The 23,992-nt window shown below is 42.4% G+C and overlaps 2 protein-coding genes across 3 annotated transcripts; one reads left to right on the top strand and one right to left on the bottom strand.

The window, feature by feature from the left end:
* Nucleotides 1-97: 97 nt before the first annotated feature.
* dipk1aa (divergent protein kinase domain 1Aa) lies at nucleotides 98-10,867 on the bottom strand. Of its 2 annotated transcripts, XM_026148829.2 has the most exons (8): nucleotides 10,753-10,867; nucleotides 10,567-10,681; nucleotides 10,155-10,242; nucleotides 4,770-4,904; nucleotides 4,530-4,637; nucleotides 2,918-3,094; nucleotides 2,700-2,831; nucleotides 98-2,610 (listed from the first exon to the last, which is right to left on the bottom strand). In XM_026148829.2, the coding sequence occupies exons 3-8, from the start codon at nucleotides 10,206-10,208 to the stop codon at nucleotides 1,930-1,932; spliced, it is 1,287 nt and encodes a 428-aa protein (XP_026004614.1). In that variant the 5' UTR covers nucleotides 10,209-10,242; nucleotides 10,567-10,681; nucleotides 10,753-10,867; the 3' UTR covers nucleotides 98-1,929. The 2 variants fall into 2 exon arrangements, with proteins under 2 accessions (XP_026004614.1, XP_026004613.1); XM_026148828.2 differs by lacking the exon at nucleotides 10,753-10,867 and having other exon boundaries at nucleotides 10,155-10,449; nucleotides 10,567-10,663.
* A 197-nt stretch (nucleotides 10,868-11,064) lies between these two features.
* mtf2 (metal response element binding transcription factor 2) lies at nucleotides 11,065-23,538 on the top strand. The gene is made up of 15 exons (XM_026148826.2): nucleotides 11,065-11,279; nucleotides 12,149-12,365; nucleotides 12,523-12,604; nucleotides 13,726-13,836; nucleotides 13,993-14,093; nucleotides 14,509-14,687; nucleotides 14,786-14,881; nucleotides 15,219-15,287; nucleotides 15,543-15,666; nucleotides 16,019-16,086; nucleotides 16,208-16,378; nucleotides 22,182-22,308; nucleotides 22,482-22,540; nucleotides 22,731-22,832; nucleotides 23,020-23,538. Exons 1-15 carry the CDS (start codon nucleotides 11,275-11,277, stop codon nucleotides 23,393-23,395), a joined length of 1,887 nt encoding a protein of 628 aa, XP_026004611.1. The 5' UTR covers nucleotides 11,065-11,274; the 3' UTR covers nucleotides 23,396-23,538.
* Nucleotides 23,539-23,992: the final 454 nt, after the last annotated feature.

The raw sequence follows: 23,992 nt of genomic DNA, 5'->3' as shown, positions 1-23,992 counted from the left end.
CCTCAAGTTAGACTCGTAATTACTCATCTGTTATCATGTTTGAACCACAATGGTGTCTGTTAACTGACAGGACTGAAATACTCAAAAGGAAACAGTGCAGTGGTATGCATTTTAATTGTGCAAAATCATGCTGTTTTGTTTTGTTTTTCTTCATTTCTAAGTAAACTTTTTTTTTTTAAAGTTTCCAAACTCAGCAGCAGTCTGATCTGCGTTGTAGTGGCTTAACACATCCAGCTGTAGTAAGTTCATTTCAGTAACATGTGACAAGTCATGGAAAACCTTTTGCACAGCATGACACGTGAGCACAAGATTTTATATTTTGCACAAACTGTAAACATTCATAAAAAGGACCAGCATGAACTCTATGGCACTGTGATGTGAAAATCCATAAATAATGTCGTACGTTACCACAAATGCTCTTTTCAATGGAAAATACAAACGGCAAACATTCACAAATTAAATACATTAGTTTTTTGGGTGGGTCAGTGATGCAGCAGTGACTTCACAAGTGGGAGATGCACATTGATAAGATAAGCCAGACTTCTGTGGATACCTTCACATCGGCCATACAGGATACTGTCTCAGTCTATCATGCAGATGAGTGACATTTTTTAAAAATCCAGCACTAAGACAAGACTTGGAATGTATCGCTAAACCTTTAGATTGTGTTTGGAGGACCAAAATCAACAACCTGCATTTAAAAAAAACAACCTGTTGAATCAATTGTGCTGCCCCACTGTGGTGAGCCCCGGTGAATAAGGGAAAATCCAAAAGTAGCTTCTTTAAGACAAACAATAAAGGTTGGAGGGAATCTAGAGAAATCTCTGTTCAACAGCTTGCTGAGGTAGTACTGAATCGTACAGTACTACTTATTATCAGTATACTATTAAAAAAGTAAAATCAGCATGATCGTATGTGGGTATAAATCCAAATGGCATGGGTAACCTGCACATCTGTGAAGGCACCATTAATGCTGAACATTATTCCCAGGTTTTCCCTACAAAGGCCTTGCTTATCTCAGATGACGCCAAACTCCATTCTATGTGCATCTAAACAGCTGGCTACATAGAACTAACCTGCACGGATTCAAGACCTGTCACCCATTTAAAACATCTGGTATATAAAATTACAGCATCTGCGCTGGTCTCCTCTACTGCAATTAGTAGCTCCACAGTATAATGCTTTGCACATTTGGCTAACGAGTGAAAGATCGACACAAATCCCTGTAGGATTGCGTCAGGAAGGACATCCGGTGTATAGTCCCGACTTTTTGACAATTGTATGAAACGCATGCACTGTTGCACTTGGTGACACATTCTTTCGTGATAACACACATAAGAACTATGATTTATTTTTGCTTCTGTGTAGATTTAGTTATGTTTCTAGAAGTGCTGATCGTCCACCGAATGAGTAGTAATATGTGAAAACTCTTGTTTAGACACTACAGCACAGTTTGGGTTTTTAGGTCGGTTTAAGTCCTTTGTTAAAAGTCCACCCTTATCCTAAACTCCCTCAAGTTCTAGGTTTTAATATGAAATTGTGGTATTGATGTTCATTGATTTTACAATCATTATTTTACCAGCGTAGTGCGCACTCATCAGCATGATTTTTTGTGGCAAAAACAGCAATTCAGTCTCTCGGCTTTTGAGACTTTCAGTAAAAACTACAAGTATTTTCTTTTCCAGCAGTGCTATCATGACATTCCACTGTAGTGAACAATACAATACACAATGTGTGTTTCTATGAGCGTGACTGACGGTAACATGCAGTCATTTAATCATTTAAAATAAGTTTTTCCGGCCTCCAGCTTCATCCATATGTGTGACCGTTCCTAAGTGTTAGTTAAAAATGACTTTAATAAGTTTGCTACTCTTACATCACAGCCTATTTTATACCCATTTCCTCCTTCAGAGTGACTTCCCCTCCTTGTCACGAGTCCTTGGTGTGTGAGATCTGTTTCCACAGCAGGGCTTTCAGGTTGTTGAGGATAAGTGAGTGCTCCATGTTCATCTGTCCAGCATTACCTTTGAGAGCCATGCAGGCATACAGCTGCCTCTCGAGCTCCTCTCTCATCTCTGATGGCGCCCCCCGCAGGAGGTAGTCCTTCAGCGCTTCGCAAGACTTCGCCAAGTTTGGCCTGAATGGCTCCTCCCTGCATCGCCTCTCTGACAAATCGCAGGATGTGTGGCAGTCTGCCCCGTAAATGCAGTCGGCATCTGTTTCGCACTTCAGTGCTCGCATGGTGCGCCTGAACTCCTCCTCAGAAACCACTGCTTGGGTGTTAGTCAGACGGAGCTCATGGCGGTCAGTGTAACCAAAGTGTGCCGCAGTGAGGTCGCAGATCAGAAAGCTCCCGTAGGTGCCGTGAAAGATGTCCTCCACGAGCTCCAGCAGGCCCATGGAGATCTTAGCTTTGCGAGGCCAGGAGGGGGTGAACCACTGGTCCATGGAGCGCTGCAAACCACTAGGAACCCAAGAAACAAGAGGCCAAGGCAGAGATAAACCGTACAGGGGTCCATAGGGAACACGCTCCGTCATGTAGAGATCCCCGCAGTAGCCGATGAGACGAGGAGTGTGTCCTCTGTCCTGGAGCAGCAGACCCAGCAGCACCTCAGAGAACAGAGCACGAAAGTGCCTTAACATCAAGCCTCAGAAAACTGTTCTCCACTGTTAATTATATTATTATGAACTTATGATACCTCATCCATTTGCAGGAGGGCCCATGTAGAGCGGGCTTCTGGCAGTGACACCCGTCCATCCCTGTTGCCATCGGCGACAGAGAGGATTTGGCTGACGAGGCTAGCAAGGTTCGCGTGTTCTCCAAGCTTGGACTGGTGGATAGAGAATGAGAGAAGCTGTTTCAGGCTAAATCACAGATTTAGTTTCATCGCAACTTTTATGACTTGACCTCTTTTACCTTGAGGTGATTAAAGACCATCTCTTTAAACTTCTCCACTGAGGTGCCTCTCGTAGGCTTGTCAAACACTGGGGTTTCCCTCCGTGGCTCTGGTTCCTCACCCAGCTCATAGTGCACAACCTCCCCCAGCTTACAGTGGATGATCCCATCGTGGTCTCCCCAGCTTCCTGTGTATACCTAATGAAAAGCAGAATGGGATAATTGACCGATCACTCATCTTTATCCTTTGCTAATGAGAACTCATATAAGAATAAACTTTTCATGTCACTCTCAGAAAAAAGAAATTCTTTAATATTCTACAGAGGTCTCAAAAGTTGATTCTGTTCATCTGGACGTAGCGTTTTCAGTGGGAGAAACGTTTCATCACTCATCCAAGTGACTTCTTCAGTCTCAGCTGACTGCAGGTTTCCCCAATCTTATCATTGTAAGATGGCGAAAGATGTACCCTTAGGTCCCCTCCTTGATTCAGAGATGGTCTTTCCCTTTTCACATAAGGGTAAGGTTACATCCTTCGCCATATTATAGTGCTGTGATTGCAGCCATTCCCCAACTCTCTGTGAATGGAACTCATGGCCATTGATCAGTGGTTGTTGATCAATGGTCATGAAAATTTGCATAATTATGATGAAGGCACTGACCTCCCAGCCCATTGTTCCTTCAGTGGTACTAGTTTCAGTCATTATGCAAATGCACTGTTTATAAGATTGGGGAAACCTGCAGTCAGCTGAGACTGAAGAAGTCACTTGGATGAGTGATGAAATGTTTCTCCCACTGAAAACGCTACGTCCAGATGAACAGAATCAACTTTTGGAGATCTACATACCTGGATGATTGAGCATGCATCAAGAAGATTCTACAGAGCTAATAAATCTAAAAAATAGCTACAATTGCAAATTCTTTAAATGTTTCTATGTATAAAATATGGCTGTAGAGAAATGTTCCACAACAGAAAAAAAATGTAAAAAATACCCTGCAAGAAAAATAGTTACTAGGTGAGCTAACAGAGGCTAATAGAAGCTGACAGAGGCTAACAGTGGCAATAAAATCTGTGCTTACTGACAAAAAGTCCAGGATATCTTCAACAAGTTGACTCAGTATCACTGTCATCGGTCAAAAGTGAACTCCACTGTATCGACTGTATTGGACTCTTGTCACAACGTTTTATAGCCTCCTCCAAAGTAAATACAGGTGGGCCGCTAGCCTATTGACTGCTTGCTGTGGTAAACAGCCTACACTCATTACAAATGAACGTCCTGAGTTTTTGAGGTGACATTGAGGGTAAAAACATAAAAATACTGCACATTTTTTTAATTAATTTTTTATTAATAATTCATTATTATGTGTTGGTTTTCTAACAGTGTTTAGAAAAATGTTTATATACAGAAACAGTGGAAGAAACATGTCGGCCCATGGCAGCAGTTATGGAGTAGAGTCTAAATTTGACGTATTTGTTTGTCTTGGCTGACTAAAACCTGTTTGTCCTACAGCAACCAGCTAGGTTTGTTCATTTCAACTGGGTGTGTTAAGAAAACAGAAGTCATGTATTGACATCTACCAGTGAGATTTTACACACAGTAATCTACTGTAAATGGAAAGTACAGTGGTCGCCTACCTGGTTGTTTGGCAGTGTTGACAGACACCTGCCCATGTACAGTGTTTCCTTGTCACACAGACTACTGCAAGCAGACCCATCGATGATCCCCCTCCTGTATTTATCACACTTTAACAAAAAAGAAGAACACAATTATTATTCTAACACGGGTGACATTTTCTTAATAGCCACAAAGATTTCTGAGACAAGTTCTTGCAATTTTCAAACCACGGTCTCTTCTAAACTACTGCAGTCACTCACAATGGCATTCTTGCACTCGTGTCCTCTGCACAGCTCTGTGTAGGCGGAGTATTGCACATAGAACACCCAGCTCCCCACCAGCACAGTCAGCCATGTCAGGAACAGGTAGTTCACCCGCACAAAGGAGATCCGAGCCTGTGAGTGGAGAGTTGAAACAAAACTGCGTTGATGGATCCAGATCTGGAAACTCTACAGTACCAAGGTCCCGGCAGTTCATTTTGTTATGAACCTGCATTTCTTTGTATTGGGATTACCTGGATTAACGTGTTAGACAACCATGGATTTGATCTAATCACACAGCTTTGATCACATAAAAGGTTATTATAGTGAGAGTTGGGGACTCTCACCAGTACCAACCAGTACCTTGTCCAGTAACAAGGTACTGGTTGTGTGGTTTATTGCTAGGTGCAACAATAGCTCATTAAGCCAGAAAATGTTTTTTAGAGTTGGGAGTCCCATTCTTTCAGCGCGACATACCATTTTAGTTGTGGCTGGTAACAGCTTACTGCTTGAGTCACAGGATGCACACATCACATGTCTTACAATGCCCCTTTGAGCAGACGTCCTGTTATTTCTGTGACACGGTGAAAGTTAATGCAGTTATTTGCCATCGTGATAAAAATCAGGCAGAGTGAAACTTCTGAAGAAAACTACACTACAAAAAAACAGTAGTGTTGTCCATGCCAGTATTATACCATGGACACCAGATATCAATATTTTACTAAATAAATTAAAATACTCAGGGAGTACTCCAAAGAAGAAGGCTAATCTCATGCACGACCATCCTGAGATTAGCCAAACAAACTTACATTAAATCAGCTCAAGTGAAAGTACAACATTGGACACACTTAGCTACACAGAGCTACCTCCTAATTCAGAGCTAGCTAATGGCTCAAGGACTAAAAATATAACACCTTCCTTAGATCCATAAAAAAAAATTTTCTTATTCTGTGACCGATTGGAACTTGTGGTGATGATATGGTTGCTCAGAGCTCGTGGGGGTTGCACATTCACAACCACTTTTAATCGCAGAGCGATTGCACAGATTGCCAGATAGGAAGCAACTTTTCTGCAAACAGCTGCAGCCTGACTTGGACTGACTGCAAAATATTGCTGTCTGATTTATAAATGCAGACAGATTGGCAACATGCTGCCATCAGTCTGAATGAGTCTTTGTCAGTAAACACAATTCGAGAGGACTTGAGTCAGCTGGCTGCTTGTGAGCCGGTTATATTTCTATAGAACAGGAAGGCTGCTGAATGCAAATGTAATGTGAATTTCTTTTAAAAATGAATTTGAGTCTATGCAGACTTCAACAGATACGTGATTTTAAAGGATTTATCACAGTTAATTGATGTATTATTAGTAATAGATTGCACTTAATTGCCAACTTGGTCCCGTTCAATCATAGACTATCTCACAATAATTATGGCTGGTTTTAGTGAGTATTGGTATTCTTGCCAATCTTATTGTGATAAAACAGACACTGACAAAGTTCAACTTTGAGGGCACAGTTTGCAAAACTAGATAAATATAATAATAATATTGTATTGTGTGAAGCATGGTGATGATATTCTATCATGTGGTATCTGGTGATTTTCACCTCTAATGGAATAAAAAACTGAACTGAAATTAACCAAATCAGAAACAAAAACAGCTGCAGTTGTTGAAAACAGGAAGAAAGATCAAGTTAAATGCCAAGTTAGTCATACAGTCCAGCTGTACATACAGAAAGTAACTATTTGCTTCATTACCAACCTATAGCAGTGTTATATTTGCATCTCTGCGAGGCTACACTTATAAAGAGTGGTGCTTTGAGTTAAAGTGTAACTTTAGCAGGCAACAATAAAAACGATAACATGGCAATGATTTGCAGCTATAACTTTTACCTTGTTTGAAACCCTAGTTTAGTATGCAAACATACTCCAACATACTAAATACTGATTTTGTGGTGCTGAAGTCAGAGGATCGCAAAAGTCCCTGGGAGGGGTAACATGAAGTTTTTGTGTCAATAATTCGTTAATTTGTTCTTTGGTCACTGTGGCCAAAGGTTGCTAAGCCAACTATCATGGCAATCCACACAACACAGCTACACATTTCACCATCTCTTCTATGGCAGAAAAGTCTGCGGCCTTATCAAAGAGTCTCGAAGTAGAATTGTGAAAACTGTTGCGCTGAAGTCAGTTAATGAAATGATCCTCTCGGCAGCACACAGACTAAGAGAATAATTAAATAAAAGCAAGCAAAAAGATAAAGCAAAGAGGACTGTTGGAGGGCAGAGTGGAGCAGTGAAAAGAATTTAGGTCAGACTGCCTTCGTCGGCCACACTCCTCGACTTTTACCCAAACAAAACTGCAGTTAGTTTTCCCTCCGAGGACTGTAACTGCACTTGGGAGGATAAAGTAATTTTGCTTCTCTCTTTGATTGCATGGCAGGAACTGGTTATGTCGTGTGGGTTTTGGCAGCTTGGCGTGCCTCTCATTCAGCTTTAGCACTGTTTCCAAATTCCAGCAAAATACCCTGGCAGTGTGGCAGGCACCAAGTCAAAAGCCTTTTTATCTTTCATGTGCTATGATTACTGTAGTATGTAAACAGAGCAGAAGAACTCTCTGTTATGGGTTTATACACTCTGTGGGAGACATTAAAGCGTCTGATCCGCACTGACACACAGAAAGAGGGTCAAATTACTCTTAATTTGTATTCTTTTGAGATTTGAGGCATCTCGCGAAATATTTTTGCAAGGAGGTTAGGGTACGGGAAAATAACAAATTACCTGTCTCTCTAATTGGTGCATTTCATCAATCTGTTACTGACAACAGCAGGAGTTTATTTGAGCTTTAGCAGCTGCTTTTTAACAGAGCAGGACAGATGTCTCCTCTGCACGACTGCTTTGCTTTTAAACACCGTGTGCCCTGAAGAGATGACTAAATAGACAGTTGGCCTCCACGAAAGAGATAGAGATAAGGATAAAGAGTGAACATTGCTATCACATCTGAATGCCTTGGCATGTGTAGAGGCTCTTTGCAAAGGGAATTAACATTTCCTAAGTGCACACATGGAAATTAAAGGTTGGATACAGCCCAGCCCTCCATGGTCATGACAAGCAAGTGACTTTGAGTCATGCGTGCCTGTGAACTGTCTGTGGGGTGTGTGAAAGCTGAGCAGGACAGAGCTTAATCCTTCATCAAACCCTTTGGTCCCTTACAGTGTATCCTTTGCAATGACACCTGATATGTACTAAATGTCTTAACTAGGAAAACAATGCATAAACCTAACTGATGCCACGTATGAGGGTTAAAATGAGTCAAAAAGATGTTTATTACTATATTACTAATCACAAAGACAGGGACAGAGACTCCACATGTTTTGCAGTTGTATAGCAGCCTCAAGGTATAAATCAATAAAATAAACAAAACAAGATAAGTCAAATAAAATGACTAAGTGCTGAGAGCTGAATGACCTGTGCACGACTGAGCTAAGTGACAAAGCACAAAATCCATAGTGCAAGCTTTAGTGTCACTGTCTGTCAACAGATGGTCTCAGTTACCCAGACAAAAGGCCCATATCATGTAGAGGGGTTTGCGGTGATGGCCACTGTCATTTCATCCCACCTGAAATCCACAGAGCGTCTCAGGACGGAGCTGGCTCTCCTTGTCAGTTTTTGCCTCTAATCCCGCGTGACGCACTGAAGGTGGCTAATACTCCCTGATTGAAAACGTGTCTTTACGTGCTCAGTGAAGTCTTACTAAACTGGTTTTTAAATGTAGCAGGCTTTGACATCTGAGCTATTTGATTTCTGACAGCACAGTTCGGTCCAGGAGACATATATATGTCAGCTCTGCAGTAAACTGTGATGGCTTTGCTGAAACTTGCCCTGTAAGCTTGCTACCTGGAAGATAATAAGGAACACATTTTGCCGTGGTGGCTTTATGAGCATACAAATTCAAATTCAAATTCAAATTTTATTTGTCACGTACACAGTCATACACAGTACGATATGTAGTGAAATGCTTGGACAACTGCTCGTGACCTAAAGAAAACAAAAAAGGAAAAGGCTATGAATAAGATAGGAAATAAATATGAAAAATTAAAAAGGGTAAATTTAACTAGGAAGGAATAAAATATAAATTAAGGTTAAAAATGAAATAACTGTACAACACAAATTAGAATGAAGGGTAAATTTAACTGGGAAGAATAAGATAAAGATAAATATATAAATTAAAGTTGAAAATAAAATAACTGTACAACAAAATACACAATACACAATATAGAACTATATAAGAATGTATGAAGAAATCTAAATATAAATAAATATATACACAATAACAGCAGCTGTACAAGTATTAACCGGAAATGAAGAATATAGTGACCAGTGTTGTGCAAAACCAAAGTCCAGAAAGTCCAGTGTGTGTGTAAGAACTGTATGTGTGGGTCAGTACTGTGTGGTGGTGTGATTGAGAGACCGTATCGCCTGCGGGTAGAAAGTTTCCTAGAAGTTCTTCTTGCTTTTTCTTAAAATTTGTGAGCCCGTTTGCATTTTTCACTGACCTTTTGTTTGAGATACATGGACATGGGGAGAAACTGATTTGAGTAGACCACAAATAGAACACATTTGCCTAATTGTTGTGCAAAATGTGCACACTGCATGCACAATATACAGTGAAAACACATGCAAAATCCTTTTTTTCTTCTAGGATCGATATCCTCTCAGGCCTCAAAAAAACAACGCCAGGTACAGGATGACATGTTGCTTAGTAGCAACTGATCTCACTGAATTAAACCACGGGCCTACAGGAGACACTTGTTTACTGTAATTGGTTACTGGTTATAGCCAGATGAAATGAGCTGAGCTTGCCAACATGTTTCACACTTTGAGCTCAACATGTTTCAGCTTTCAGTAGACTGCATTAAACTGACGGTTGTGCATGTTGTAATGCAACAGCATTCTACCCTTTTTAAGAGCAAATGCAGCCCTCTTGCATAAGCTCCTTACGGTATTGAGAGAAGTTGCTGGCAGCTGCTCCTCAAATCAGAAGGTTCAACCCTTATTACCCAGCCCAAAGGAATTACTGCTGCCCTGGCACTGCTGAAGGCAAGGAAAAGACTGAGTGGAAGCCCTGGCATCTTTACAGTCAAAAACAAAGCAGTGCCAGGGCAACAATCCTATTGTTTCTAGAGCAGGCCCGCATTCATCAGGTATTTTGCATTTTGCATTCATCAGGTATTTTGATGTCCACACCGAGCAGCAAGAGGAGGTACCCGTTTACTGCCAGCTGTCAGTGTGATGTGGCACCACGGCGAGCTCAAACAATCCCACAGCATCACCTCATTTTTTTTTAAAACTGCAATCCGCTTCACACAACAGATCCTGGGTAGCAATCTTACCTGAAAGTAGAAAGACTTCTTCACCCAGGCCCGTGGAAAAAGACCCTTCGCCATCACAAAAATAGATCATCTCAAGACGTGGACCTGGCTGTGGGGGATCATCCAAAAACCCATGGGACAAAGCGTGTTCAGCATCAAACGACGAACACAGAAAAATTATTACAGGTTATCCGATTTTAAGCTCAGATTGTCGGTTTGAGTTGACGGCGTGAGTCGCTCTGACGGCACACTTTGCCTGCGCCTGGGCTCTCTTTGCAGCAGCTGCTGAATTCCAACCAAAGCAACATAGTTGAAGCTGGGGAAAAACGCAGGTTCAGAGCGCAGGCGCAAACTCTACCAATAAGATGTGTTTTTTTTTAAGTTTACACGTGATCCACTAATTTGACCAAAACTGCTGTCCAAGCCCACTCACCGAAGCCAGATCCCCTCTGCAGATAACGGCGAGTCAATATTGCGTGTTTGCGAAACTCCGGTGGTACAAGCGGATCAAGCCAGCAAGGAGGGGGAAGACAAACATCCGCTTCCTCCTTCAAAATAAAGGTTTTATTGTGGAGACGCTACACACAACTTCCGGCCAGGAGGTCTGATTAAAAATTACCTGTTAGCGTCATGTTATGTTGTAGCGCCATGAAGTGGTCGTACTTTGCACAAGTTTATCAAACATCGCGTCGTTAAACTTCTGATGTTTTTGAGTAAACATATTTTATATATAGAACGTCTCTCTTAGGCAGGCATTAACGCATAACACCTCCAGAAAAACGTCGACTAAAATAATTTAAAAAATATGCTTCTTTAAGGGGCGGATATGTTTTGCTTACTAAATGCCCTGCCTACAATTTCAAATGTTTGAAAAAATGTGAGCGTCGCGGCACAGACAGCCAGCCGCAGTCGTTTAAGCTCTTCCCATAATGCACTCCCCGATCATCAGCGGGAAACCAAAATGGCGAACTTGCTTGGGGAAAATGAACCGTTTGTTATTTTCTGAGGAAGCCACAAACCCCGCATGTTTTCCCGACACGCTTTAGAAGTGAATTCAGTTGCTCGAAGAGCGGGATAAGAGCGGCTCTTCTGTCCGGTTATTTTTGTCGTACGAGTCGTTTGTGGAAACGGAGGTGACCGAATGAGGTATTGTTGTCATGTTTTCCTCCCGTTAGGGGGGGTATGGGTCCGACGGTCAGCGACCTGGCTGGGGTTACGGCTTTGCATGTGGATTATTCCCGCTGCTGAGCTCGCCCAGCTGCCTACTATTTAATATACAAGACATTATATCAGCCTGCAGCTGCATCCCAAGCTGTCTTTTTTTCATCTTTGCTAAGTGGCTGGCACTGAACATGTCCACTCATTATCCGAACAAAGGAAAGCCTGCATTGGAGGACAGGGTTTAAAGGCGAAGGAAAAAAATCAATACTTTCTTAACATCTGAAATGAATAACATTTACAATAGAAGCTAGAAATATGACATGTTTTATTAGTATGATCAAAGTATCAGCTGTCACTGAGACCTGTAGTTGAATGGAAGTGTTCAGTAGTAAGTACATTGGTCTTTATTTTTGAAAGGGTGGTTAGGTTTTTGTTTTTTGTCTTTCATTGCATTGAAGCCATGTTACTGACTATGTGGTTAATTAACAATTAGCACTAATTATGAGTATAATCACCTGTTGTTCAAAGCCAGTGGAGAGGAAATGCCATGTTTCACTCTTTCTTTTGTAAGCCCTTCTGCAAGCACACAATGCATCCTTGTGTTTGAGGGCTACACATACAGGACTGTTACTCTGCTGGTTGTTATCAGTTAAAAAAAATGCCAATAACATACATTAAATTGTACTAGTATTCTTTTGAGGATCAGAATACACCACATATAAATAATTACAATCTGTTTACAGTAAGCAGGAAAAAAAATCGCATAAATTAACTTTGCACTTATTCCATATCCGCTTACTCCATAGTCTAAATTCATGTCTGCCTCTGTTCTCTTGCCTTGCACTGTTTTTCAGAGACTCAGGGGTTGTGGATCACCTGTCTGTGCATCACAGAGCTCATCCCCTGCAGCAGCAGCAGCAGCGGCAGCAGCAGGCTGTGTCCTTGTCCCCCACAAGCCTTTCTGCCAGGGGAGAGTATGGAGAAGACAGCATGTCTGACAGATTTTCAGAAGGACAGGATGTCCTGGCCCGGTGGTCAGATGGCCTTTTCTACTTGGGAACAATTGCAAAGGTTAGTGTGAGGATGATGCATATGATGCATGCAGGTAAACGGACTGTGTGGAGAGCGTTGGCGGAAAAACTCTTGAAATCAGTATAGGTCATCTACAGCAAAATCTGCCCCTGTCGCATCTGGAAACAAGTAAATCTTTCTTTGTTTTGTTTTTCAGATAGATCGGGACAAGCACCGATGTTTTGTGGTTTTTGAGGATCGGTCAAAGTCTTGGGTTCTTTGGAAGGATATTCAAACAGGTGAATGAAATTTAAAATGTGCAATATATTTTAGTTTAATTGCTAGATAATATGCAGTAAAGATACTGTAAGCCATTGCAAAGAGGGTAGGGAGTCAGTTATCCACAGTTTGTGCTGTGCAAACCTGTCTGCCTCTTCCTGGACTTGCTTATCTCTTGCTCTTCACACTGACAGTTAACTGTAGAGTGTATCAGTACAGTCGCAGCGCATTGCTAACATGCAGACGGGCCGCTATCGCTCCACTTAAGCCCCTTTAGCTATTATGGTGTTAAGAAAAACGTATTCTTCATTTTTATTCTTAAATGGGATGGGTCATGAATAAAGCATTAATGAAAGACACAAAGACGCTATGATCAGACACATTCGTCACATTTGACTGTAAACGATTTGTGAGAAGTATCTGGTTAAGATTTTTCTTGGCATTGTGACATTTATCAGATAACTTTTTATTTATTTATTTTTAACCTCAACCTGATCGCGATAGTTGAATTGTGATATATTAAAAAGTATGACAAAGATTCACCACATGAGATGCAATCAAAATCTTATTATAAATTCTATTCCAGTGTGAGTGTGATAAAGCGATATGAGGCAACTGTTGCTGCGATTTGGCGCTACAGGGGGAAAAAAATTGGTTTGAATAGAAATCCACTTTCCAGGTCCACAAGTAGTTATTACAAACATCCCACACCCTCGAATATCCTCAGGAGGATGAAGGCAGCAAACTGTCCGCAATCAGGATGAAAACTGCTTTGTTCCTGCTGAATCAAAAGTTAAGTCAGTAGACGGAATCTTCTCTCTAGTATCCTGGTGTAGACCTTCAGGGACATGGAAGTGCAATTTCGCCCACACCCCCCATAACCAGACAGTTTGGATTTTATTTATCCAGGTTGTAAAATATTTTCCCTGCCACCTTTCTCTAGTTTCAGCTGGGTGAATTTGAGTCGTCCTTCTCACAGCAGCAAAAGTTGCTGTGAGAGGGATGTCTTTTGTTCTTGTGATGACTCTGTGTACTCCTCTGATCTCGTTTGACTGAAAGCTGCTCTAAATTATACCCCTAGTCATACCACCATTAATCTGAAACTTTAGTCGCTTACCTTCATGACTTTGCTGCTGTTTAGGGGAAGAAGATGATGAGGATGACGACGACGAAGACATTGTGTGCTCCATATGCCAAGACGAAACTTCAGAGGAACCCAACGAGATTGTCATTTGTGACAAGTGTGGACAAGGTATCATTTATCGTCTTTGATGTTCCAACATAAGCCAGAAACAGTTATTTTATATGATATTTGTAACACATTTAAACAGCCAGTCTCAGTAGTTTATTTATTCATCTGTTGTGCTCTAATCTCTGGCCATTACGGATGTGTTCATTTGTGTTTTAGGCTACCACCAGCGGTGTCACTCCCCTGTCATCGATGCTGCTGTCATCGACTCTGATGACAAGTGGCTTTGCTCAGAGTGTGAGCTCACTTCTCTCGCTAAGGTACAGATTTTTCTTTAAGAGGAAATACGTCAAACATTTACCTTGAACAAGTGGTTTAGACGAGTTTGTTAACATGACACATGTCTGTTTTGAAGAGTGCATTACTTGCTTTGTTTGTAAATCAAAGTGGATATAAAAGACTTCATAGATTCCAATGGAGTGAATAAAAGTGATTGAGGCTTTAATCCCACAATAAAATGTCCCAAGATTAAGAAACCCAATTAAGTGAATGAGGCTAAACTATTCTGAGGTCATTTATTTATTGAAAAATCCCCAAATATTTATGGAGAAATTAAAAATTTTCCAAAGAGCTTACCAGTTTTAAAAAGCACCTCTTTATATGTGTTTACCAAATTTTCTTTTTATGTATTTATTTTGGTGGGAAAAACACGTTTTTTGTTTGTTTGGTTTGCAGACGGGTGGTCCACACAGAAGAGGGGCGTCTGCTAAAGACTTTCTGCAGCAGGAACAGCAGGAGCCGCAGCACATGGAGCTACACCTGTCCTTCCCATACGTGCTGGAGGAGCTGGTGTGGGACCACGGCCACAAAACCAACATCCAGCAGTGCTACTGCTACTGCGGCGGTCCAGGAGAGTGAGTGACGTTGCATATTCTGGCAAGAGTGAAAAGCTTGGATGGAAATGTTCCCATGTCCACAAAAGTTATAATGTTCATATTCTGTTTGCTTGCAGCTGGTACCTGAAGATGCTGCAGTGCAACATGTGTCAGCAATGGTTCCACGAAGCCTGTCTCCATTGCTTACAGATGCCAATGCTCTACGGAGATAGGTGACCATATTTACTGCTTCTAATGTAAATGTTTACCCTCGACAGTGGATCTTGACTGTATTGTTGTACGTATTCAAGTCTGCTCCCCAATGGCCTGCAAAAGTGTGGCTTTGGAGAACAAGGACAGCCTATTAAAACTGGTCTTGAAATGATGGTGAATATACTTCTGGGTAATATTCAGTTTTTAAGTCAAGTTTTGGAAAAAGTGCGTGCACACAAACAGAATGGTAAAAAGAAACGTGTCTCAGTGGACAGTCAGCTAGAGCATAGCTAGGTTTTTATGTTAAACTTTATATTGTGTTCTTGTTTCCTGAGGCCTTTTTATTTTTGCCTTCAGGTTTTATGTGTTTGTTTGTTCGGTTTGCAATGGTGGACCGGAGTACCTCAGCCGTCTGCCTCTCAGCTGGTAAGAGGAACTTGTACTTTGACACACACAGCTGGCTTTTTATTCTATTAAATTACACAAGCATGCATTTACTCTTCGTCTTAAAAGCTCTGCTACCTTTGACGCCCAGGGCTAGAGAGCTGTGATAAACTTTTACTCCACCTCTGTAATTAAATCTTGTGGCTCCAGCAAACATATTTGGTGTCTTTATATTAGTATTATTATTATTATTTTTTTAAGACAGACTGAAAAACAGTATTTACTGAAATATTTCAGGAAGGATGTCGCACACCTGAGCCTCTACAACCTGAGTGTGATCCACAAGAAGAAGTACTTTGACTCAGAAATGGACCTGATGGTGTACATCAATGATAACTGGGAGCTGCTGCAGCTGGGTGAGGTAAGGATAAGTTATGTAATGCACCAGTGACCAATTGTAGACCAACAGATTTTTTTTCTTCTATTATTCATATTTCATTTCATGTCCCATCCATGTTTACTTGTTAGATTTGGAACAGGATGTCAGGAATTGGCAGCCACACAAGTCAGTGTTTTTTGTTTTGTTTTTTTGTTTGTTTTTTTGTTTGTTTTTTTGTAGCTGCTTAATGCATCAGGTTGATTGGTGGTCTGAAAGCCACACTGTTAGGTAATCCTAGTAGAGGGTTATTTCCCAAATAGAAATAACCTGGCCCCCATTTGGATTTTTAAATATTTAAGTTTTTTCTTGTACAATATCTTTCCTGTGTCTACAGCTCGCCAACACTCCACGATCAGAACGATATGAAAATGTTCTGGAGGCGCTTAACAATAATAGCTGCATGTAAGTTTATCTGCTGCTCTTGAAATCTTTATGCTGATGACAACATCAAAGTGCTTCAAATATCTCCCAGTATTTGCACAGACTCTGTTTTTTACATGGCCACCCTTTCACCGTGTCCCAGGTTCATGTCAGGAAAGGAGGTGAAGAAAAAGAAGCACTTGTTTGGCCTTAGGATCCGTTTTCCTCCTGTTCCCCCCAACTGTGACGAGCCAACCAGCAGAGTGATGGAGAAGGCTTCACATGAGATAACCATCAAGGGATGCAAGTCCACTAAAGCACTGTCCGCCATCAGGTTAGACATGAAACGTGTCGATGCCCTAAAGTTAAAGGTGCCCACTGGATACTGTGTTAACCTGATCCTGTATAGAACTCATTAATGCTAGGTCCATGTAGGGAGATCTAAAGAGAGATTCAGAATAAAAAACAAAAAGTTGGCATCTGCTTATTGTTAGTACTTATAACGATTATGCTTGTCTGGTGGGAGGAGCTTAGCGCACGTAATGTAGAGTAGTGGTGGGGGACTAAGCCTGAAAGTTGTATCACTATTTTTCAAGGAAGTTTGGGATAAAGATATTTATGACGCTATGTGGCCCAAAAAATACTGAACTGTGATTGCACCTTGCCGGGTGCAGCTTCGATGATCTTTTTCCTGTGAAGTGCTGACATTGATGACATGCTAAGCTAATTTTGAAGTGTGAATCTGTTGCCCTAAGGTGGTAGCAGCAGCAGCAGCATTATAGTGCAATAGAAGTGACACATAAGTCAAATGCAGGCACTAAAGTTACCTAGGTAGTTTTTTTTCCCTTTTTTTCTCAGTGAAAATGTTTATTTAACACTTTATTTACTGTTAAAGTGTTAACTACACCTTGTAACAGGAGCTATACAGTACCTGTTTCATAAAGCCCTACTTTCCCATCATGTCACCATGAAGCCCGTAGACTGTCTATAAAAGATGGACCTAGCCGTTGTGACATCCCCCCCCTCATTGGTTTCTGAAATAGCATTTTGAAGCCTTGTGTTTGGTGCTCCTTGCCACGTTGTGTTTTTTGAAACAAGACTCAGAGAAGCTGACCGAAAAGTTGAGAACACTCATACTGTACTTACTTTTAATTTACTTGGTCGCTGAGCGCTGCTTTATGTTTGATTTGACTCAAAATGGGATCATTGTTCATGTCATATCTCATGTTGCATTCTTGACTAGTAGACTTGAAACTGGTGACTGAAATATAAACCTGTTGGGAAATCGTTAGTCAAGTCATAAATAAAATGAGATGTAGAGCCACAAGGTCATGGACTTTTCATATAGTGTGACTTCTTTTGCAGTGACAGGAGTCTCCCCCTGCTGGCCAGAAAGAATGGCCACTTTACCTTGAAGCCTCTCCATCTTTTATATACAACCTAAAAAAGAGAAATGATTATTTGCTAATAAAACTCCTGTTATTTGTTTTTCTATAGTTCATCATTACATGCACAATTTAGAAATTGCTGGTGTTAGACTGGCGAAGTTAAGGACCAAAAAAACATTTTTTTAGCTGTGCCCCTTTACCTTGTTAATTTAATTTAAGAGTGTGATTTTTTTTTTTTTTTTTTTTTTTTTTTTATGTATTATAAGAGCATTTTGTTTGTTTGTTTTACTCTAAAACAAAAACAATGCCCCTTGTGATCTACAGATGAGGACAGAATTTTAGCCCCCCTATAAAAAGCCATTTTTGTGAACTATTTTCCAACTACTGTTAAACAGAGTGAGGAAGTTATAATATAGATTTTCCAAATTATGAAATGATTCTTCTTTGCACATGAAACAAGACTATTTCACCAAAATTAGCAGGATTGATATTAGCCTCCCTGTTGCTAATATTCAGTTATCCTTCTTTTGCTTGGTAACAGCATGCAGAATCAGAATCAGAATCAGAATACTTTATTGATCCCTGGGGGAAATTATTTTTTGTTACAGTGCTCCATTTTAAACCAACATTAAGACAAGACAGACAATACGCTAACTAAGAATAGTACAATATATACATACATACATACATAAGTCACTTATAAATAAATATTTGGAAAAGAAACATGTGTAGTTGTAGCAGTAAACAGTGTGTTAAGTGGATGCGTTGTACAGGGAGATGGCCACAGGCAGGAATGATTTCCTGTGTCGTTCAGTGGTGCTTTTCGGTAATCTCAGTCTCTCACTGAACGTGCTCCTGTGACTGACCAACATGTCATGGAGTGGGTGGGAGGTGTTATCCAACATTGTCTTTATCTTGGACAGCATCCGCCTCTCCGACACCACCTTGAGGGAGTCCAGCTCCATCCCCACAACATTGCTGGCCTTACGGATCAGTTTATTAAGTCTGTTGGCATCTGCGACCCTCAGCCTGCTCCCCCAGCATGCAACAGCATAGAGGATCGCACTGGCCACCACAGACTCATAGAAAATCCTCAGCATTTTCTGGCAGATGTTGAAGGACCTCAGTCGCCTCAAAAAATAGAGACGACTCTGGCCCTTCCTGTAAAGTGCTGTGGTGTTTTTAGCCCAGTCCAGTTTATTGTCAATGTGTACTCCAAGGTATTTATAGTCCTCCACAATGTCAACACTGACCCCCTGGATTGAAACAGGGGTCAAGTGTTTCCTGGTCTTCCTGAAGTCCACGATCAGTTCCTTGGTCTTTGCCACGTTGAGCTGCAGATGATTCTGCTCACACCACGTGACAAAGGAGTCGACCACAGCCCGGTACTCTGTCTCATCATCCCTGCTGATGCATCCAACCACCGCAGAGTCATCAGAAAACTTCTGAAGATGGCAGGTCTCTGTGCAGTGGCTGAAGTCTGTGGTGTAGAGGGTGAAGAGGAAGGGGGAGAGGACAGTCCCCTGTGGTGCCCCTGTGTTGCTAATCACCTTGTCAGACACACACTGTGGGAGACGTACATATTGTGGTCTTCCTGTCAGGTAATCAACAATCCAGGACACCAGAGAAGCATCCACCTGCATCGCTGCTAACTTATCACCCAGGAGGGTCGGCCTGATGGTGTTGAAAGCACTGGAAAAGTCAAAAAACATGACCCTCACAGTGCTCGCCGGCTGGTCCAGATGAGTGTAGACACGATTGAGCAGGTAGATGATGGCGTCCTCTGTTCCGAGACGAGGCTGATAAGCGAACTGAAGGGGATCCAGATGTGGTCTTACTATGGGTCGCAGCTGGTCCAGGATGAGCCTTTCCAGGGTCTTCATGATGTGGGAGGTCAGTGCCACGGGCCTGTAATCCTGGGGGCCACTGGGACGAGGCGTCTTTGGTACAGGGACGAGGCATGATGTCTTCCACATCACCGGGACCCTCTGCAGACTCAGACTCAGCATAAACAGTTTATGAAAGACTCCACACAGCTGGGGGGCACAGGCCTTGAGGACAAGGGGACTCACTCCGTCTGGTCCAGCAGACTTGCCTGAGTGAAGTCTCCTCATTTGCATCTCAACCTGGTATTGAGTGAAGGTGATGGGTGGGGGAGGGGTGTCAGGAATCTCACAGGGGGCAACATGTGAAGAGAGAGGCTGGCACAGTGGTGTGGTTCTGGATTCCAGGCTGACTGCAGGTGAGGTTGTGGGGGTGGGAGCAGACACTGTGGTGTCGAATCTATTGAAAAACAGATTCAACTCGTCGGCTCTATTCTCACCTCCCTCAGCTCCCCTGCTGTTGGTTGGCCTGAATCCAGTGATGGTCTTCATGCCCCTCCACACCTCTCTCATGCTGTTCTGCTGGAGTTTCCACTCCAGCTTCCTCCTGTAATTGTCCTTAGCCTCTCTGATCTTGTCCTTTAGTAACACCTGGACCTTCCTCACCTCCTCTTTGTTGCCCCCTCTGAAAGCCCTCTTCTTGTTGTTGAGGAGGGCTTTGATGTCCTTAGTCACCCACGGCTTGTTATTTGGGTAACAATGAACAGTCTGAGCTGGAACAATGGAGTCGGTGCAGAAAGTTATGTAGTCTGTGATACACTCAGTAAGCCCATTGATGTCCTCGGCGTGAGGCTCACAGAGTGTTTCCCAGTCGGTCACCTCGAAACAGCCCTGTAGTTCCGCTATTGCCTCCTCTGACCACCTCCTAACAGTCCTGGTGGTCACAGGTTCCCTCCTCACAATTGGCACATAGCGGGGGGTGAGGTGAATCAGGTTATGATCTGACCTACCAAGTGGGGGGAGGGAGGAGGAGCTGTATGCATCCTTGACGTTAGCATACAGTAAGTCTAAAGTTTTCTCTCCCCTGGTGGGACAGTCCACATATTGTTTGAATGTTGGTAGTGTGTTGTCCAGTGATACATGGTTGAAGTCACCCGAGATCACAATAAAGGCACTCGGGTGCTGAGTCTGTAGCCGAGCTATGGCAGAGTGGATAGTGTCACATGCAGCTGTGGGGTTAGCAGAGGGGGGAACATAAACAGCCACCAAGATGACGTGAGAGAATTCCCTGGGTAAATAATACGGCCTGAGTCCAACAGCACACAGTTCAGTGTCCGGGCAACAAATCCTTTCTTTGATTGTTATGTTGGCAGGGTTACACCACCGGTTGTTAACTAAAACAGCAAGCCCACCTCCTTTACGCTTACCGCTAGCGATGCTGTCCCTGTCCGCCCGAACAGTGTGGAAGCCTTCCACGGAAGCATTCTCATCGGGAATGACCTGGTGCAGCCATGATTCGGTGAAACACATCAGGCTACACTCTCGGTATTCCCTCTGACTCCGTACCAGTGCTGAGAGCTCGTCGATTTTACTTGCCAACGATCGCACATTTCCCATCACGATAGACGGCAGACACGGTTTAAACCTCCTCCTCGCTTCGAGCCTCCGCTGTCTCACCGTCACCTTTTTTCTTCTCTTCTGTCCTTGACCTCTGCATCCCCGATGTGTTTTCCTCCAAATTTCAGCTGGTACTTCTGCGGGCACTTCTGCGGGCCTGGCCAGCGAGCCGGCTGGCATCAGGGCGATCAGCTGATCTCTGGAGTAAACAGTCCGTGCGTGTAGGAGATGTGCCGCGGTCCCGTTCCATGATAAAAGTAACAGTTCCACGGCCACCAGAAGAACAAAAACTCTCTCAATCCACATGATTGAGTAAGAGATAGAAAACGGAGGAAAATACAAGTCAGAAAAAAAAGAATACGTAAGAAAAAAGAGCTAAACTAAGAGAAAAGCAGGAGCGACTGTAACAGGCTGCACGCTGGTTGGCGCATGCGCACTAGTTGTTGTTGTTGTAGTTGTTGTTGTTGTAGTTTTCAACAAGTCTCGCACACAACTCCTGAGCAATCCCAGCCCAATCTTAAATCTCTTAAGCGCCTCCAGATTTGATTGTCTTCTCAAATGGATGTTGGTCTTTAGTTCACCCCGCAGATTTTCAGTGGGATTCAAGTCGGAGCTTTGTACAGGCCAGTCAGTAAAGCTCATTTTGGTCTTGTGGAGGTCGTTCTTTACCAAGAGCAACATATGTCGTGGGTCGTTGTCATGTTGGAAGACGAAGCAAAGAGCCAGTTTTTGCTGCTGACTGCTTGAGGATTTCTTTCAAAATCTTCACATCTTCCTTCCTTCCTTATTCCTTTGACCTTGATGTGAAACCCAGATCCAGACACTGAAAAATCCCCACGACATAAAACTTCCACCTCCACGTTTCACTGTGGGGACAGTGTTCTTAGGGTTCTGTGCCTCTCCCTTCTCTCCAAAAGCAGCATCTCTGTAGTCAAAGAGCTCTAGTTTAATCTAATCTGACCAAAGGATGCAACTTTCTCCAACTTGTCCCTAATTTCTTTTTTTTTTTTTTCTTTTACCTGAAATCATTTGCTTATTAATTTCTAAAGAAAATATGTTTAGAAATATGTTTGAAAAGTTCTTGCTCTGTTTAAAAAATAAATAAATAAATAAAGACAAAGTTTTCCAAATTTCATAGGGTGGCTAAGAATTTTCTCCTATCTATAGATGAATTTCCCTTTTTTAAGATGATTTTCAAGGGTGTCCTAACAGTTTACATAACACATGAACTGCCTAACAGTTTCACTGTTATTTCAGGCACAACTGCCTTTATATGTAAAACTGTTCTGAATATTTGTTGTTGCTCTAGAAGTCCCAGTGCTCTTACCAATGGCACAGAGAAGAAGAAGAAAAAGAAGAAAAGAAAGCGGAAGCAAGGAGCACGCTCTCTGGAGACTCTGGCTAAACCACAACGCTCCAGTGAGCCCTCGTCCCAGGTCTGTCTGTATGTTTGCATGTGTGTTTCCTAGTGGGCGTGAGCTTGGGTGTGTGCATGGAGGGATGGGTATTTTTGCATTGTTATTTTGTATAGGTGTTAGACATTTACTGTTGGTGTTATATGAGAAGAAACCATCTTTTTGTTGTTGTTTTTTTTCCTTTGCTTTGACAGGAAATCAGGAAACCGCCACCGTTAGAGCCCCATGCTTTGGATCACTTTACATCTGTCAAGTAAGTAGGCAATTATAAACTGTAGTTCTAAAGCAATCAGAACTGTTCAGCTTTGTTAGGGTGAAGATTCGGGCAAAAGCAAATTGAATTATCAATCACAAACACAATGTGTTTATTTGATTTGCTTGATTCACTGTAACATAACAAGAACCATAATGTTTTAATCTTTTACCTTCCCCCAAACCACCAGGAGTGACAGGTCTCTGCTGTCTTTAAAAACTTCAGATGTGGAATCCATCGGCGCCCTGAGCACTTCAGAAACTACCTCAACTAGCATTTCAAGACAGTCCAGGTATGCCTGCCTGATGTTTGCACTGCACTGAAAGTAGAATTGTGCTGGGTACAAACTCAGACTTGCATGGCTGTAGACCTTAAAGCCTTGTTTTCCTAATTTCCTGTAGTCGGTTTTTTATTGTTGCTCTTTGAATTAACAGCATTTTTTTTTTTACTTCCTCTTTTTCCTATCAAACACCCTCCAGCCTCTGCAGCTCCAGCAAGACGCGTACAGCAGCCCCCATCATGCCTGTTTCCCCTCCACCTTTAAAACGGAAACGTGGACGGCCACGGAGGGTCCCCCAGCCCCCCACCCCAGACATCCCCCCTCCCAGCTACGCAGACCCACACCCCTCAGCCACAGAGTTGTTGAGCTCCCTCCCAGGGCTTCACTCTGCAGACATAATTCACGGCATGGACCCCAACAGCCAGCTCACCCACCTAAAGAGCTCCATCAGCAACTATTTTGGAGCAGCGGGACGTCTGGCCTGCGGGGAGAAGTACAAAGTCCTGGCCCGACGGGTCACCCTTGATGGCAAGGTGCAGTACTTGGTGGAGTGGGAAGGAGTCACTGCCTCGTAGGTTTTTTCACATGTCGCTCGTCACTTCTAACTTTTCACCAGCACCCGTGGGACGTTTATGTCTGTGCTGAGGACGTGTGTATTCAGAGCATTAACTGATTATATGCCTTTATTTAGTTTGGACAGGAGCAAGTTCTGCTTACTGTAAAGCCTACTAGTTCAGTCCAGTCCAGGGTGACTTTTACAGTTATACACACCGTATATGTGTTTAAACAGTTTCATGCACAGCACAAAGTTGTCACAATAGCACAGCATTTTTGTGCTGCTGTGGTTCCAACTTCAACTAACAGGTTTGAGTGTTTACAGAGAACAGCCCCTTTTATTCAGATGCAATTCATTCATCTGTATACTGCACCTGTAGGCTTTCAGTGACCTGTTATTGTGCTTAATCCAGTGATATGCTTTCATTTCAAGACACGTTAATAATAACTGTAACGTTGTGTTTGTTTTTTTTTCAAATAATATCTTTAAGTGTTATCTTGGAGGATAAGAGAAAGATGGGGAAGTTTTATTAACTAATGCTTTTTTTTTTTTTCCTTCCCCCCCCCCACCCTACCACCACCACCAAATGAGGTAAATAATAATCTGCACCCACAGT

This window comes from Astatotilapia calliptera, chromosome 18 (genome assembly GCF_964374335.1).
Source record: "Astatotilapia calliptera chromosome 18, fAstCal68.1, whole genome shotgun sequence".
Lineage (NCBI taxonomy): Eukaryota > Metazoa > Chordata > Actinopteri > Cichliformes > Cichlidae > Astatotilapia > Astatotilapia calliptera.
The sequence above is the reverse complement of the archived record's forward strand: the minus strand, read 5'-3'. Positions and strand labels throughout refer to the sequence as shown.